The following is a 12,976-nucleotide window of genomic DNA, read 5'->3' on the forward strand; positions in this document are numbered from 1 at the left end:
TCTGTAAGTAAAATGCATAAGAGGACACTACAGACTTCTACAGCAATCTAACACAAAGGCGTCAGGGTTAACTTACCTGGAACACCACTCTGGATTTCTCTAAGAGGTAAGTCCTCATATTGGCACCTATGATTCGATATCGCTTATCAAAACCAATCTCAATGTACTTCCCAAAACGGCTGCTATTATCATTCCTTGTTGTCTTGGCATTCCCAATTGACTGTGAGAAGGGAAAATGTGACATTTTAGTCATGCAACTGATAACACGACATTTACGGACTTTGCAGAGGGAGGCAAAAGACAAAGCAGAAAATAACCCTTTAAAATGCATCCTTGTGCCTGTCGAGTGACAGGATGGGACAGGGCAGGGTCTGGGGTGGGGAGGGAATATGGTAGAGGGAAGCTGACACTGGTGGTGGAATTGGTACTGAAATACTATATGCTTAAAACTCAACTGTTAATGACTTTGTAAATAAGGTTTCTTTAATTACATTTAAAAAATTAAAGATAAATAAATTAAACAAAACGCATCCTTGAGGGTGTTGAGGAGGCTGTGTAGGAAGAACCTGGGTTTGTGTTCTCCGGTAATCACAGAAAAATCTCTACCAAAGCATGCATTAACCACAGAAACATACCCAAAGCTCCAATGCACCGGGGCAGAGCAGATAAGACTGGTGACAGAGGAGCACCCTAACTATGACAGAACATGAAGAGCACAGTAACTGAGCCAAGAAAGAGAAGCATCTCACACCAACGGGCTGCAACTGGGAAGAGTTCTAACATGCAAACTGGCTCCAGAGAGCAAGGAGATGACATCAAACATTTATCCCAAATGCACGATCCAGTAGCGCATTAGAACTGTGGGCAATGAACTAAAGGCCGTAAGCAGGAAAGAGCCCCCAGCAGCCACCATCCCGGTGACCTTCCAACCATACTGACAGATGCCGTATCTGGTGCCACATGCAGTAATGAAGTCACCATCCAGCACCATCCTTGTGCAATCTCATGATCTCCCCTGCGTACGGCGTATCCTTTCCCAGCTGCCCTGGGAAGCCGGGAACACATTCCTGGGGTGAGCTCCACCCTCACCTAAAACACAAGGGAGCCTCGGGCAGGGATGACCCACGTTCGATCCGGAATCCCACACAGTCTCCAGACCACCAGCAGCAACTGAGTGCAGAGCCACAGTTCAGATCGCCGGGTGTGACCCCCAGATAAAACAAAACAAAAACATACAAATACAAAACACGTCAGTCGACTCTTCTCCCCTCTGTATCCCCCTTCCCAAATCGTATCTGAGCACTGAGAAGCAAGCTGGATGCCGACGGTCAGAGGCAGGGACAGACTCGCCGAGCACAGGAAGTCAGCAGGAAGCCGCACTGCCCATAGCGCTTCCTTTCGCCTGGAGGACGTGTGCTGTCACTGACACTCCAGCCGACACCAAGCCACTCACACAAGCTCTCTGGCCACGGCCGCGCCCCTGTGGCCAACTCAGAGCCCGGGGTGTGGGGACTGACTGCCACACAGACCTCTCTGTCTCGGCACACAAGTGCCTGGCCACGGGCACTCTGGTCCCCCGGTCACCCTCCAGTCTGTGCTAAGCCGGGGAGAAGCGACGACTGGGTCCCTCTGACCGGTGGCTACTCGGAACTGTTTCTCAAGCACGCCTAGGAAAGTTCAAATCTCTGATATCTGCGCAAGTTGATGCAAATTTGGCATTCAGGGGCACCTGCCGTTTTGGTTGCAGTCCAGGTGAGCTTAAGTCTTGGGCCACGGGCCTTGCCAAACATTCATCCCCTCACACCAAGGGACGCTACTGAGGTTTTTGGCTTTTTCTAACACTGAAGCTGCTGCCAGGTGCAGTCAAAGGCAAACGCCTGAGTAGAAATGGCGGCCAAATGCCAGAGCTGCTGTTGGTGCACGGGGCCATGAACACCCCATCAGATCTGGCCTGACTGGCATCACCATCATAGTTTCGGCCAGTTCCTGGTGGCTAAGGACTACACACTGCCATTCGGGCCCGCCTGAGCTCTGTGCTAGGGACATGCAGGCACTTCTCCCTACAAACCCCCCATGCTCACAGACACGAACTCGAGCTACACCCAGTACGTGGAGGTGGTGATCACAAACTCAGAAATACACGACTGCTCTGAGGTCTTGCGTAACATCAGGTATACTAAAAAAATTACTGTCACTGTCACTGTCATCCCCTTGCTCATCAATTTCCTCAAGCGGGTACCAGTAACGTCTCCATTCTGAGACTTTTACTGTTTTTGGCATATCCAATACGCCTTGGGGAGCTTGCCAGGCTCTGCCGTGCGAGCAAGATCCTCTTGGTAGCTTGCCAGGCTCTCCGAGAGGGACGGGGGAATCGAACCCGGATCAGCTGTGTGCAAAGCGAATGCCCTACCCGCTGCGCTATCACTCCAGCCCCCTGAAAAAATAATTTTTATTTTTTAAAACGTTTTTATTGCATTATTGTGAGAGAGACCCTTACAAAGCTGTTCGTGACTGGATTTCAGCCAGACAGTGTTCCAACACCCACCCCTCCACAAGGTACATTTCCCAGCACCAGTGTCTCGAGGTTACCTCCCATCACCCTCCACCAGATTTTTATTTTAAAAAAAAATAAAATTTAAAATAAACAAAGAATTGCCCCGCACTAAAGACAAAAGCCTAGGAAGAACTCTAAGTACATCAACAGGATTTAAATTGCCTGATGAATTCTTCAAAGCAATACTTCAAAGATACAATCCTAATAACAATAACTGAAGTGAGGAAGGGTTGGAGCAATAGCACAGCGGGTAGGGTGTTTGCCTTGCATGCGGCCGCCTTGGGTTGATTCCTCCATCCCTCTCGGAGAGCCCAGCAAGCTACCGAGAGTATCCCGCCCGCACGGCAGAGCCTGGCAAGCTAACCCGTGGCGTACTGGATATGCCAAAAATAGTAACAACAAGTCCCACAATGGAGACACTACTGGTGCCCGCTCGAGCAAATCAATGAGCAACGGGATGACAATGACAGAGACAGTGAAGTGAGAAAATCAACAAAAGAGAAATTTAACAAAGACAGATAAAGGAGACAAGAAAAATCCAAAATGTGCTTTTTTGCATCCTTGGGATATATTCCCAGAAGTGGTATTGAGAGAGTATGGGGAATATTGTCTGCCATGGAGGCAGGAGGAGGGTGGGAAAGGGGGGGTATACCGGGGATATTGGTGGTGGGGAATGTGCACTGGTGGAGGGATGGGTGTTTGATCATTGTGAGATTGTAACCCAAACATGAAAGCTTGTAACTATCTCACGGTGATTCAGTAAAATTTTAAAAAAAAAGAAAAAAGAAAAAGAAAAATTCAAAATGAAACCATCAGGCTAAAGATCACAACAGTCAAAGTGAAATAAAACCAGGAGAGGGAACAACAACAACATCGACAAGCCAAGGAGGAACCAGTGAGCTAGAGGATAAGGTAGAAGAAACTCACAACTAACGAAAAAGAGAAACAGAATTAACTAAGGTAACTTAAGAGTATCACGAGTAGAACAGTCACTTCATACAGGTCACATATAAAACAAGAGGTCATGATTCTTATTTGAAGAAATATCAGCCAAAAAATAGCCCCTGTTGAGGAAGGAGATAGATAACAAGATCCAGGAAGCTTCATGGGTTCCCACAAAATACCCCCACCCCCCAAAAAAAAGATCCACAGTCAGACAAGCTAATTAAAACAGAGAAGTCGAAGCTACAGAGAGAACCTGACAAGCACCGAGCCAGGAGTCAGTCGGTTCCAGGAAGCGCCGGAAGACACAGCGGCTTCTCGACTGACGGGATCGATGATACACCCAAAGGGGAAAAAACCCCACAGCAAGAAGACTTCAGTCAAACAGACTCTGATTCACGGTATGGACAAAACCTTCTCAGACAAACAAACATGAAAGGACGGAAGGGCCACGAAAGGAAAAGAAATACCGGTTGTTTAAAAAAAAAAAGTGTTGGGGCTGGAGCGATAGCCCAGTGGATAGGGCGTTTGCCTTGCATGCGGCCTACCCGGGTTCGATTCCCGGCATCCCATATGGTCCCCCGAGCACCGCCAGGAGTAATTCCTGAGTGCAGAGCCAGGAGTGACCCCTGTGCATCGCCAGGTGTGACCCAAAAAGCAAAAAAAAAAAAAAAAAAAAAAGTGTTGCCTGGGCCTTCGATTCAGAAGGTACAAAGGGAGAGAAAGGGGCCCGGGATTTGCACCGGGAAACAACGAAACCGAACAGACACAGAAGCAGCGGGTCTCTGCTTCGGAATAGGAATGACACGAGTTCCCAACGGCACAGCCACGCAGCCGGCAGCAGCCCACGGGGGGTTAAGGACGGTGTGAGTCCCCCAAGGGAAGCCTGCTCTCCCGGCCACAGACACCTGGGCGGGACCACAGGTACACGGCTGAGACTAGGCCGCGCCAGGCAACCAAACAAAAGCTCAGGATCAAGCTTCCAAGTTCTCTGGACTCCAGTAAGCCAAAGCCAAGGACTGAAGCAAAAGGGCCCGGAGGAGGCACTGGAAAACACGAAATCTGAGTGTCAGTCGTGGCCCTCAAGAGAAGAAGCCCACCAAACCTCATGCCTGCAGGGAACTGTACGGAGGGGCTCACACTGTCCGCCAGCCTTACGGTATCTCACACGTGAACTTCGACACCATCATGAAGATGGTGAATGAGCACAAAGAGATTTGGTGCAGCCAATAAAGCGAAAGGAACAAGTGATGTTCGAGGACATACTACTGGATAAGGAAACCGCTGGAACATACATATGCCTATATATACAAATATATATTTAGTGGAATACCAACCAGCTGTCACTGTCACTGTCATCCCATTGCTTATCGATTTGCTCAAGCAGGCACCAGTAACATCTCCATTGTGAGACGTGTTGTGACTGTTTTTGGCGTATCGAATATGCCATGGGGAGCTTGCCAGGCTCTGCTGCGCGGGCGAGATACTCTCAGTAGCTTGCCAGGCTGCCCGAGAGGAGCAGAGGAATCGAACCTGGGTCAGTCGCGTGCAAGGCAAATGCCCTACCTCTGTGCTATTGCTCCAGCCCACCGACCAGCTATAAAAAAAAAAAAAAGTGAAATCATGTCATTCTGAAGAGTGCTCTGCTGAGTGAAGGGAGGAGAGGAACAGAATGATCCCCCTCAAAAGTGGGATAGAAAGAGACAAAGGAACAGCAGATGCCCAAAGGCAAGAGAAACTGAGAACTGGTCTTTAGCAGGAAGTTCCCCTTTGCAGGCGACACTAGCGAGAGGGAAGGGACAGAGGGAGGAGGGGAACACGCCGGCGATGGTAACGGGCATGGTGACGAAATGGTTTATGCACGAAACCCTGCCAGCAACAGGACTGAAAACCACGGCGGCTAAAATAAAATCAGAAGAATATTTTTTGAAGCACAAGAAAGTGTTACAGGAAAAATGAGAGGATTGCAATCAGAAATGACAGAACTGGAAAGAATGATCAGCAAAATTAAAAACAAAAAACCTCTCAGTGGAAGCCTCAGCAACACACTCACAGCAGCTCAGGAATGAATCAGTGGCCTCTGATGTAACCTAGGACTGTCCAGAAAACAGAACATGAAAGCAAGTGAAGAAAAATGGAAAGCACGGCAAGAGTGATGGAATGAATTCAAGAGGAACAATATAAACATCAGAAGTGCCGGAGCAACAGGAAGAAGGGTTCACCAAAGAGCTGTCAGTCAGAGAAATCCTAACTAGGGATTTCCCAAGTTGAGAATCCATACACCCTGATTCACGAGGCCCGAAGGGTTCCAGCCAAAATAAACCCAAACCAAAAATAGTTCAAGACACATCCCAATCAAAATGACGGAAGCCAAAAAGAGAGTGTATTTAAAGCAGCAATCTCATGAAGGGAAAAAAAGAGGAAGCCCTAATGAGATCAGAAATGAGATAGAAGAAGTGACAACATAATCGAAAGGTTACGAGAGTAGCTCAGAGACAGCAGACAGGTCATGGCCCTTTCCCTGCACACAGCCAGCCCAGGTCTGATGATGAGCACCACGTCTGGTCCCCCGAGCACTGCCAGGAGTCACCGCTATGCACGACACGAACAATAGTAGGCCCTGAGTGTGGCCGGCAGAGGATCAGAGAGACTACTGGGAAAACTCGACTAATCGGGAGAACTTAGGAAAAACAAACTCCAGTCTCTGACAACCTCCTGAAAGCTACAATAGAAGCAGGCCAATTACAAGCAAGAAACAGAAACGCAAATCAAGTGACCCTAAACACATAAATTCAAGTTCAGAGGGTTTTACCAGTGAATTCACAGAGGTAGAGGAAGCTTCTGGCAATTTTTTCTACATTTATGATAAAAGCTCTGAAGATAATGGGGAAGAAGGAATATACATCAACTTACAGCAAAGGTCATACACACTAAATCCACTGTCACATCATACTCAACAGTGAAAAACCGAAAGCTCTTCCTTTGTGATCAGATACAGGACAAGGACGGTGACTCTCACAACTAACTATTTCATACAATATTTGAAGTCTAGCAATAGCAGTTGGGCAAGAAAAATAAACTAGTAGGAGCCAGACTGGAAAAGAAGATCTTACAACGTCATCACTTACAAAAGTACCTAACAATATAAATAGGAAACTCTAGAGACAACACTGAAAATAAAACTATTAGAAATAATAAATGAGTACAGTGAAGTAACAGGCCACAAAAGCAATATGCAAAAACCCGGGGCCAGAGTGATAGCACAGCGGGTAGGGCATTTGCCTTGCATGCGGCTGACCTGGGTTCAATCCCTGGCATCCCATATGGTCCGCCAAGCACCGCCAGGAGTAATTCCTGAGTGCAGAGCCAGAAGTAACCCCTGAGCAATGCTGGGTTTGACCCAAAAAGCAAAAAACAAACAAAAAACAAACAAACAAAAAACAAACCAAAAAAACCCATTGCATTTCTATATGTAAATAACAACTTAAAAGAAATTTAAGATTTTTCTTATGAAAAAGAATCAAGTTCTTACTAAGTCAACCTAACGACAGAGGTAAAAAGATATACCAAAAAAAGTAAGTTGCTGTTAAGAGAGAAACCATAAAAACATGGAAAAAATATTCCATACTTGCAAAAGAGATAAATATAGTACAGCAATGTTCTGCTTTGCATGACCACTCCCTGGCACCACATATGGTCTCCCAAGCATCACCAGAAATGATCTCTGGGTGCAGAGCCAGGAGTATGTCCTGACACTGCCCAGCATGGCCTCAATCTGGCCCCCAGCCCGCATAAAAGATCCACGCTCGCTCATGATTTGGAAAAATTAATATTGTTAAAATATTAATTTTATTCATATTCATCCTTGGAGGGGTGGGTGTTGGACTACTGTATGGCTGAAATCCAATCATGAGCAGCTTTGTAAGGGTATAGCTCACAGTGATTCAATAAAAAGTTTAAAAATTAAAAAATAGAAAATAAAAATAAAAATGACCATCCTACATAAAGCACCAAACAGATTCACTGCTGTTCCTATCAAAATTCCAACAAGCCTTCTTCAAAGACACACAAAAATCATTCCTAAAATTTGTATAGCACCATAAAGATCCCCACAAAATAGAAGCAATCCTGAGAAAAACTAATAAAGATGGGAGACCCTGCATTCCCTGATTTTAAACTATGTGTTATAAAGCTATAATAATCCATTTTTGTGTAGTAATAGAATAGAGCAGATGCCCACACCAAAGGAATAGAGACCAAAGGTAAAGGAAGCCTCACCTCTATGTACAACTAACTTATGACAAAGGGCCAAAGCATAAAATGAAGAAAATAAAGTCTTGACAAATGGAAAAGCGGATGCCCACAAACAAACTAATGAAATAAGACACTATCTTATCATGCACATGTATGTGAGGACTGACTCCATAAAATATATAGAAGAAAAACATAGACAAAATATCCATAATACAAAAAAAAATTCATAATACTGGCTTCAATTCTCTTCAGTTATTCAACTCTATTGACAAAAACAAAAAAAAGCATAAATAAACAGGAAAACATCAAGCTAAAATGTTTCTGTACTAAAAAATAAACTATCGGGGCTGGAGCGATAGCACAGCAGGTTGGGCGTTTGCCTTGCATGTGGCCGACCCGAGTTCAATCCCCGGCATCCCATATGGTCCCCAAGCACCGCCAGGAGTAATTCCTGAGTGCAAAGTCAGGAGTAACCCCTGAGCATCGCTGGGTGTGACCCAAAAAGCAAAAAAAAAAAAAAAAAAAAAAAAAACAACTATCATTGAAACAAAAACACTGCTGAATAGGAGAGAATATCCACATACCACACATCTTTGACAAATAACTACTATATAAGATATATAAAAAAATTCACAGAACTCAACAGCAGAAAAACCAATAAGCCCATCAAATAATGGAGAGAAGAGCTGGACACTTCTCCAAAGACATACAGATGGTCAATGAACACATGAAAAATACTCACTGTCTGGAAAACACAACTCAAAAAAAAAAAAAAGATGAGATACCATTTCACACCTATTTTTTTAAAAAAAAAAGGCCAGAAAAAAACAAGAATTGGCAGGAATGTGAAGAAAAAAGAACATTTGTTCATCACTGGTGGTAAATTGGTTCAGTCTTTCGAAAACAGTATGAAGAGTCTTTTAAAATTAAAAATTGAAAAGAAAATTGAGGGGCTGGAGAGATAGCACAGCGGGTAGGGCATTTGCCTTGCACGCAGCCAACCCGGGTTCGATTCTCAGCATCCCATATGGTCCCCTGAGCACCGCCAGGAGTAATTCCTGAGTACAGAGCCAGGAGTGGCCCCTGTGCATTGCCAGGTGTGACCCCCCCCCCAAAAAAAAAGCCGAAAAGAAAATTGAAAATTGAGGGGCCAAGGAGATAGTAGAGCGGGCAGGGCATGTGCCTAGCATGCTAGGCAACCAGGGTTTTATCCCCAGCACCCACATGGTCCCCCAACCACTGCTAGGGATAATTCCTGAGTGCAGAGTCAGGAGCAAAGTAACCCCTGAGCACTGCCAGGTGTGGCTCAAAATAAAACCTAAAGAAAAAAAAATTTTAAGTTTTAAAAAATAAATAACTTTGTAATTCTGTAATTTATGGTGATTTAAAATATATCAAAACAACAACAGAGATCCTTCTGCTTTGAGTAAAAAGTGTTTAAAGACAGAACAAAGAACAGTAGATGGAGCAAAGAAAATGAAAATTTGAAGATCCAGATACCAGTGCATGTGTACTAACAACTTAGTCATTTAGCGCTCTGAGGACACAGGTGTCCCAAGTGTAAACTCTCTAAGGCACATGAGCTTGGGGCCATTTCCAAAGTTAGAATGACTAAACCTTGAACTGAGATAAAAAGAAGAGTCTTTGCTCTCTAGAAACAGTATCCCTTGGACGTCACCTATAATTGCTCCCTCTATAAATAAATTACCTAATTTATTTACAACAGTCTCTCTTAAGCCTATTTGCATTTTAATCAGCAGTGAATGGCTTAAAGAAAAGAATTTTGAGGACTTAATTTTATGACTGACTTCAGTGCAATGCTGAATGAGTTACTCTTCGTTGCTAAACGGAGTTTAAACTCTAGTTACTGAAGATGATTTTTGTTAAAAAAAAGCAAATCATTAAGATCCACTGTGTCCCAAAAACCTACCCTGACCCCATGTTAGGATGAAAATTTCCAGGAGGAAAAAAAAAAGAAGGAAACATGGTGAAATCGGGCAAAAAATAGTAACTACTTCCTTGAGCATCATTTGATTTTACAAAAGAAGCCTGTGTCGCAGATGAAAAACTTGCTTTAAAGGGTCTTGTGAAAATTCTGTCAGTTACCTTGGTTCTGTTAACTACTCAGGATGGATGAGTAGCTAACTACATCAGTATGTGATGAGGAGTTCCAGCTTTACTGGGGATCCAAGCATACCACTGATTCTGACATCACAGACAAAAATTCTTGCAACAGGGTTAAAGCTACAAATTTTTAGGCCATATTTTACCTATGTATTTCTTCCATAACTATAAATCCTTTGTGGGCCATTCTTCAATCTCATAATCCATTTTAATGTTTCAAATTGATTAGTTCATTTTTTACCAAATTTTTATTAATCCAAATTATAAGAGAAATTAAACTAATATGGAAGTAGGAAAAAAAAAAACCCAAAACCTGATCCCTTTGTTTCTTTCCTTTATCCTGGCAAAAATACTAAAGGTCTTATAACTGCATATTAAAACACAGTATCAATTCCAAATTCTAAAAGTCACTTCTAACTCAAATCTCTGCTACAGAAAAATATTGTCACTTTTTATTGGTACTAGGAATAGAAGCAATGCAGTGATTCTTTTTCATGCAGTGATTTATTTTTTTAAAGAGACTATAGCAAGGTCATAAGAAAGTTTATTCAACTTGACATATTCTAGAAGAATGGGTACTGACTTGTATTTTATTATAGGTCTAGGCTAGGAGAGAAGGGATTCTTGGATGCCATTACAAAGAAGATCTGGAAATATTCTAACACTAGGGAACATCTTTGTGCTTAAATTATTGCCAAATATTAAAAATTTGTTGTTCTGACCAAAATTCATCTAAACGGGGGAAGAAAGAAAATTCTTGTATTTTTTGTTATTGTTATTGTTGTTTTACTTTTTGGGTTATACCTGGCGATGCTCAGGGGTTACTCCTGGCTCTGCACTCAGAATTACTTCTGGCAGCACTCAGGGGACCATATGGGATGCCGGGGATTGAACCTGGGTCAAACCCGTGCAAGACAAACACCCTACTTGCTGTACTGTCACTCCAGCCCCAAACTCTTGCTTTTTGACCCCCCCATTCCAAAACTGGCTCTACAGACCATATTTTCCCCACAATAAATACCGCTGGCATCCACCAAGAGGGTATCTGTAATTTGAATGTTTTAAATGTCAATGCTTCATAAAGTCTGTACTACTCTCTGGCATGAACATCTGTGTTCGAGCCCCATTCGACTTGAGGAGACGTTTGCAGCCCTTCCTGCTGTGCGCCCAGCCTGGTGATTCTCAGTGTGTCTTCCCTCTCCCCTCCGTGAACCCAAGTCCTGCTACTCTACGGGCACTCCAACGGGAAAGGGTCACAGCACTCGGCTCGAAGTGTCACACACAGCACTGCAAACCAGGCACAATTACCTTGGGACTGGTCATTGCAAACCCCAGTTCATACCACAGGTGCATGAGGCCAGTTCTAAGTCCCATCTGTGTCTGGGCGACACGTAAGGCTTGGCAAAGGAAAAACAAAAAGGAGTGAAATATGCTGACTTGAAATTTTAGGAAGAAAGATTTGTTTCTGCATATCCAAACAAATCTCTCCATTTAACACGACTTTCTACTCCACTTAATAGTAGTTACAAAAAATAGAAATTTCATTAAATTTGTATTTGTAAACAAATGATGATCCAGTTGCAAATCCTAACCAACACTCTCTCAGAAAGAAGTCAGTTTTCTGAGACACAGCATCTCTACTTTGAACACACATCTTTGAAAGGATACACTTTCCCTGCCTCGTGATTTGGGGAGAAGGCAGCTGGGATAGAGAAGGGATCACTAAGACAATGATGGTTGGAGGAATCATTGGGATGGGAGATGTGTGCTGAAAACAGATAAAGGACCAAACATGATGGCCTCTCAGTATCTGTATTATAAACCATAATGCCCCAAAGTAGAGAGAGAGAGTATGGGGAAAATTGTCTACCATGGAGGCATGGGGAGGGTGGGAAAGGGGGGTATACTGGGAACATTGGTGGTGGAGAATGTGCACTGGTGGAGGGATGGGTGTTTGATCATTGTATGACTGAAACTCAAACATGAAAGCTTGTCATTGTATTTCACAGTGATTCAATATAAATAAATAAATAAATGGATATACTTTCCTAGTTCTCTCTTTCTTAAGAATTTTAACTTAATGAATTCTGTTTTCTAAATACCCTAAAGCAATGTGATGTGCTGGACAAAAAAGGGGAAAATGTCAGCAATATCACAATTTAAATTTATAGTTCATACCTGAAAAAATCCAAAAACTTATAGAAAAATGAAACATAGATAAAGTAATAGTAAAACTCATTCAAAGTCGAGTAGGAAGAATCCTACATTTTAAAAGAACCTTACGGGTCCCAAGTGACAATTCAGCTGGTGGGGCATTTGCCCTGCACACTGCTGACCCAGGCTCGACCCGGGCATCCCATGCGGTCCTCTTGAGAACTGCCAGGAGTAATTTCTGCGCACAGAGCCAGGAGTAATCCCCGGGTATGGCCCCCCCAAAAAACAAAACAAAACAAAATTATTTTAAATAAGAACTAAGGAGTGGAGTGGTGGCAATGAGTAACACACTTCTAATGCAAGAAAAAAAGATAAAAATTTTCTAGAAAATGAAGTACCATGGGAATTATTTAGCAATTCGACAACAAACTGAACACAATTCAATTTTTAAAAACTTAAAGGGGTTAGGGAGACAGCTCAAGTAGGTGGGCACATGCCTAGCAGTTACTCCCGACCCCACATGACACCTGAGCACCACCGGCTCAAGCACTGACCTGCCAGGTCACTGACACAGGACCAATCATTGTCAGGAGTGGCCCTGGGACTATGCAGCACTAGTGGTAAAACCCCTATTTAAAAAAAAAAAAAAAGCAGAAATAGGGAATAAACTATATTCCTCTACAGCTTGAGAGCCCGGCAAGCTACCGAGAGTATAGAGCCTACTGGATATGCTAAAAAAAGTAACAATAAGTCTCTCAATGAGAGACATTACTGGTACCCGCTCGAACAAATCGATGAGCAACAGGATGACTGTGACAGTGACTCTACAGCTTGGCTTTATTCAAAGTATCAATATCAGGGGCTGGAGCGATAGCACAGTGGGTAAGGCGTTTGCCTTGCACGCGGCTGACCTGGGTTCGATTCCCAGCATCCCATATGGTCCCCCGA

At 43.6% G+C, this 12,976-nt stretch overlaps 1 protein-coding gene across 1 annotated transcript in view; it reads right to left on the reverse strand.

Annotated features, from left to right (window-relative positions):
• MYO5A (myosin VA) overlaps nucleotides 1-12,976 on the reverse strand; it is a 197,433-nt gene that overhangs the window by 99,231 nt on the left and 85,226 nt on the right. The window contains exon 6 of the mRNA XM_055127854.1: nucleotides 77-220. Coding sequence (XP_054983829.1) covers nucleotides 77-220 — 144 coding nt within the window. The remainder of the gene's footprint in view (nucleotides 1-76; nucleotides 221-12,976) is intronic.

The sequence above is a fragment of the Sorex araneus genome, chromosome 2 (assembly GCF_027595985.1).
Source record: "Sorex araneus isolate mSorAra2 chromosome 2, mSorAra2.pri, whole genome shotgun sequence".
NCBI lineage: Eukaryota > Metazoa > Chordata > Mammalia > Eulipotyphla > Soricidae > Sorex > Sorex araneus.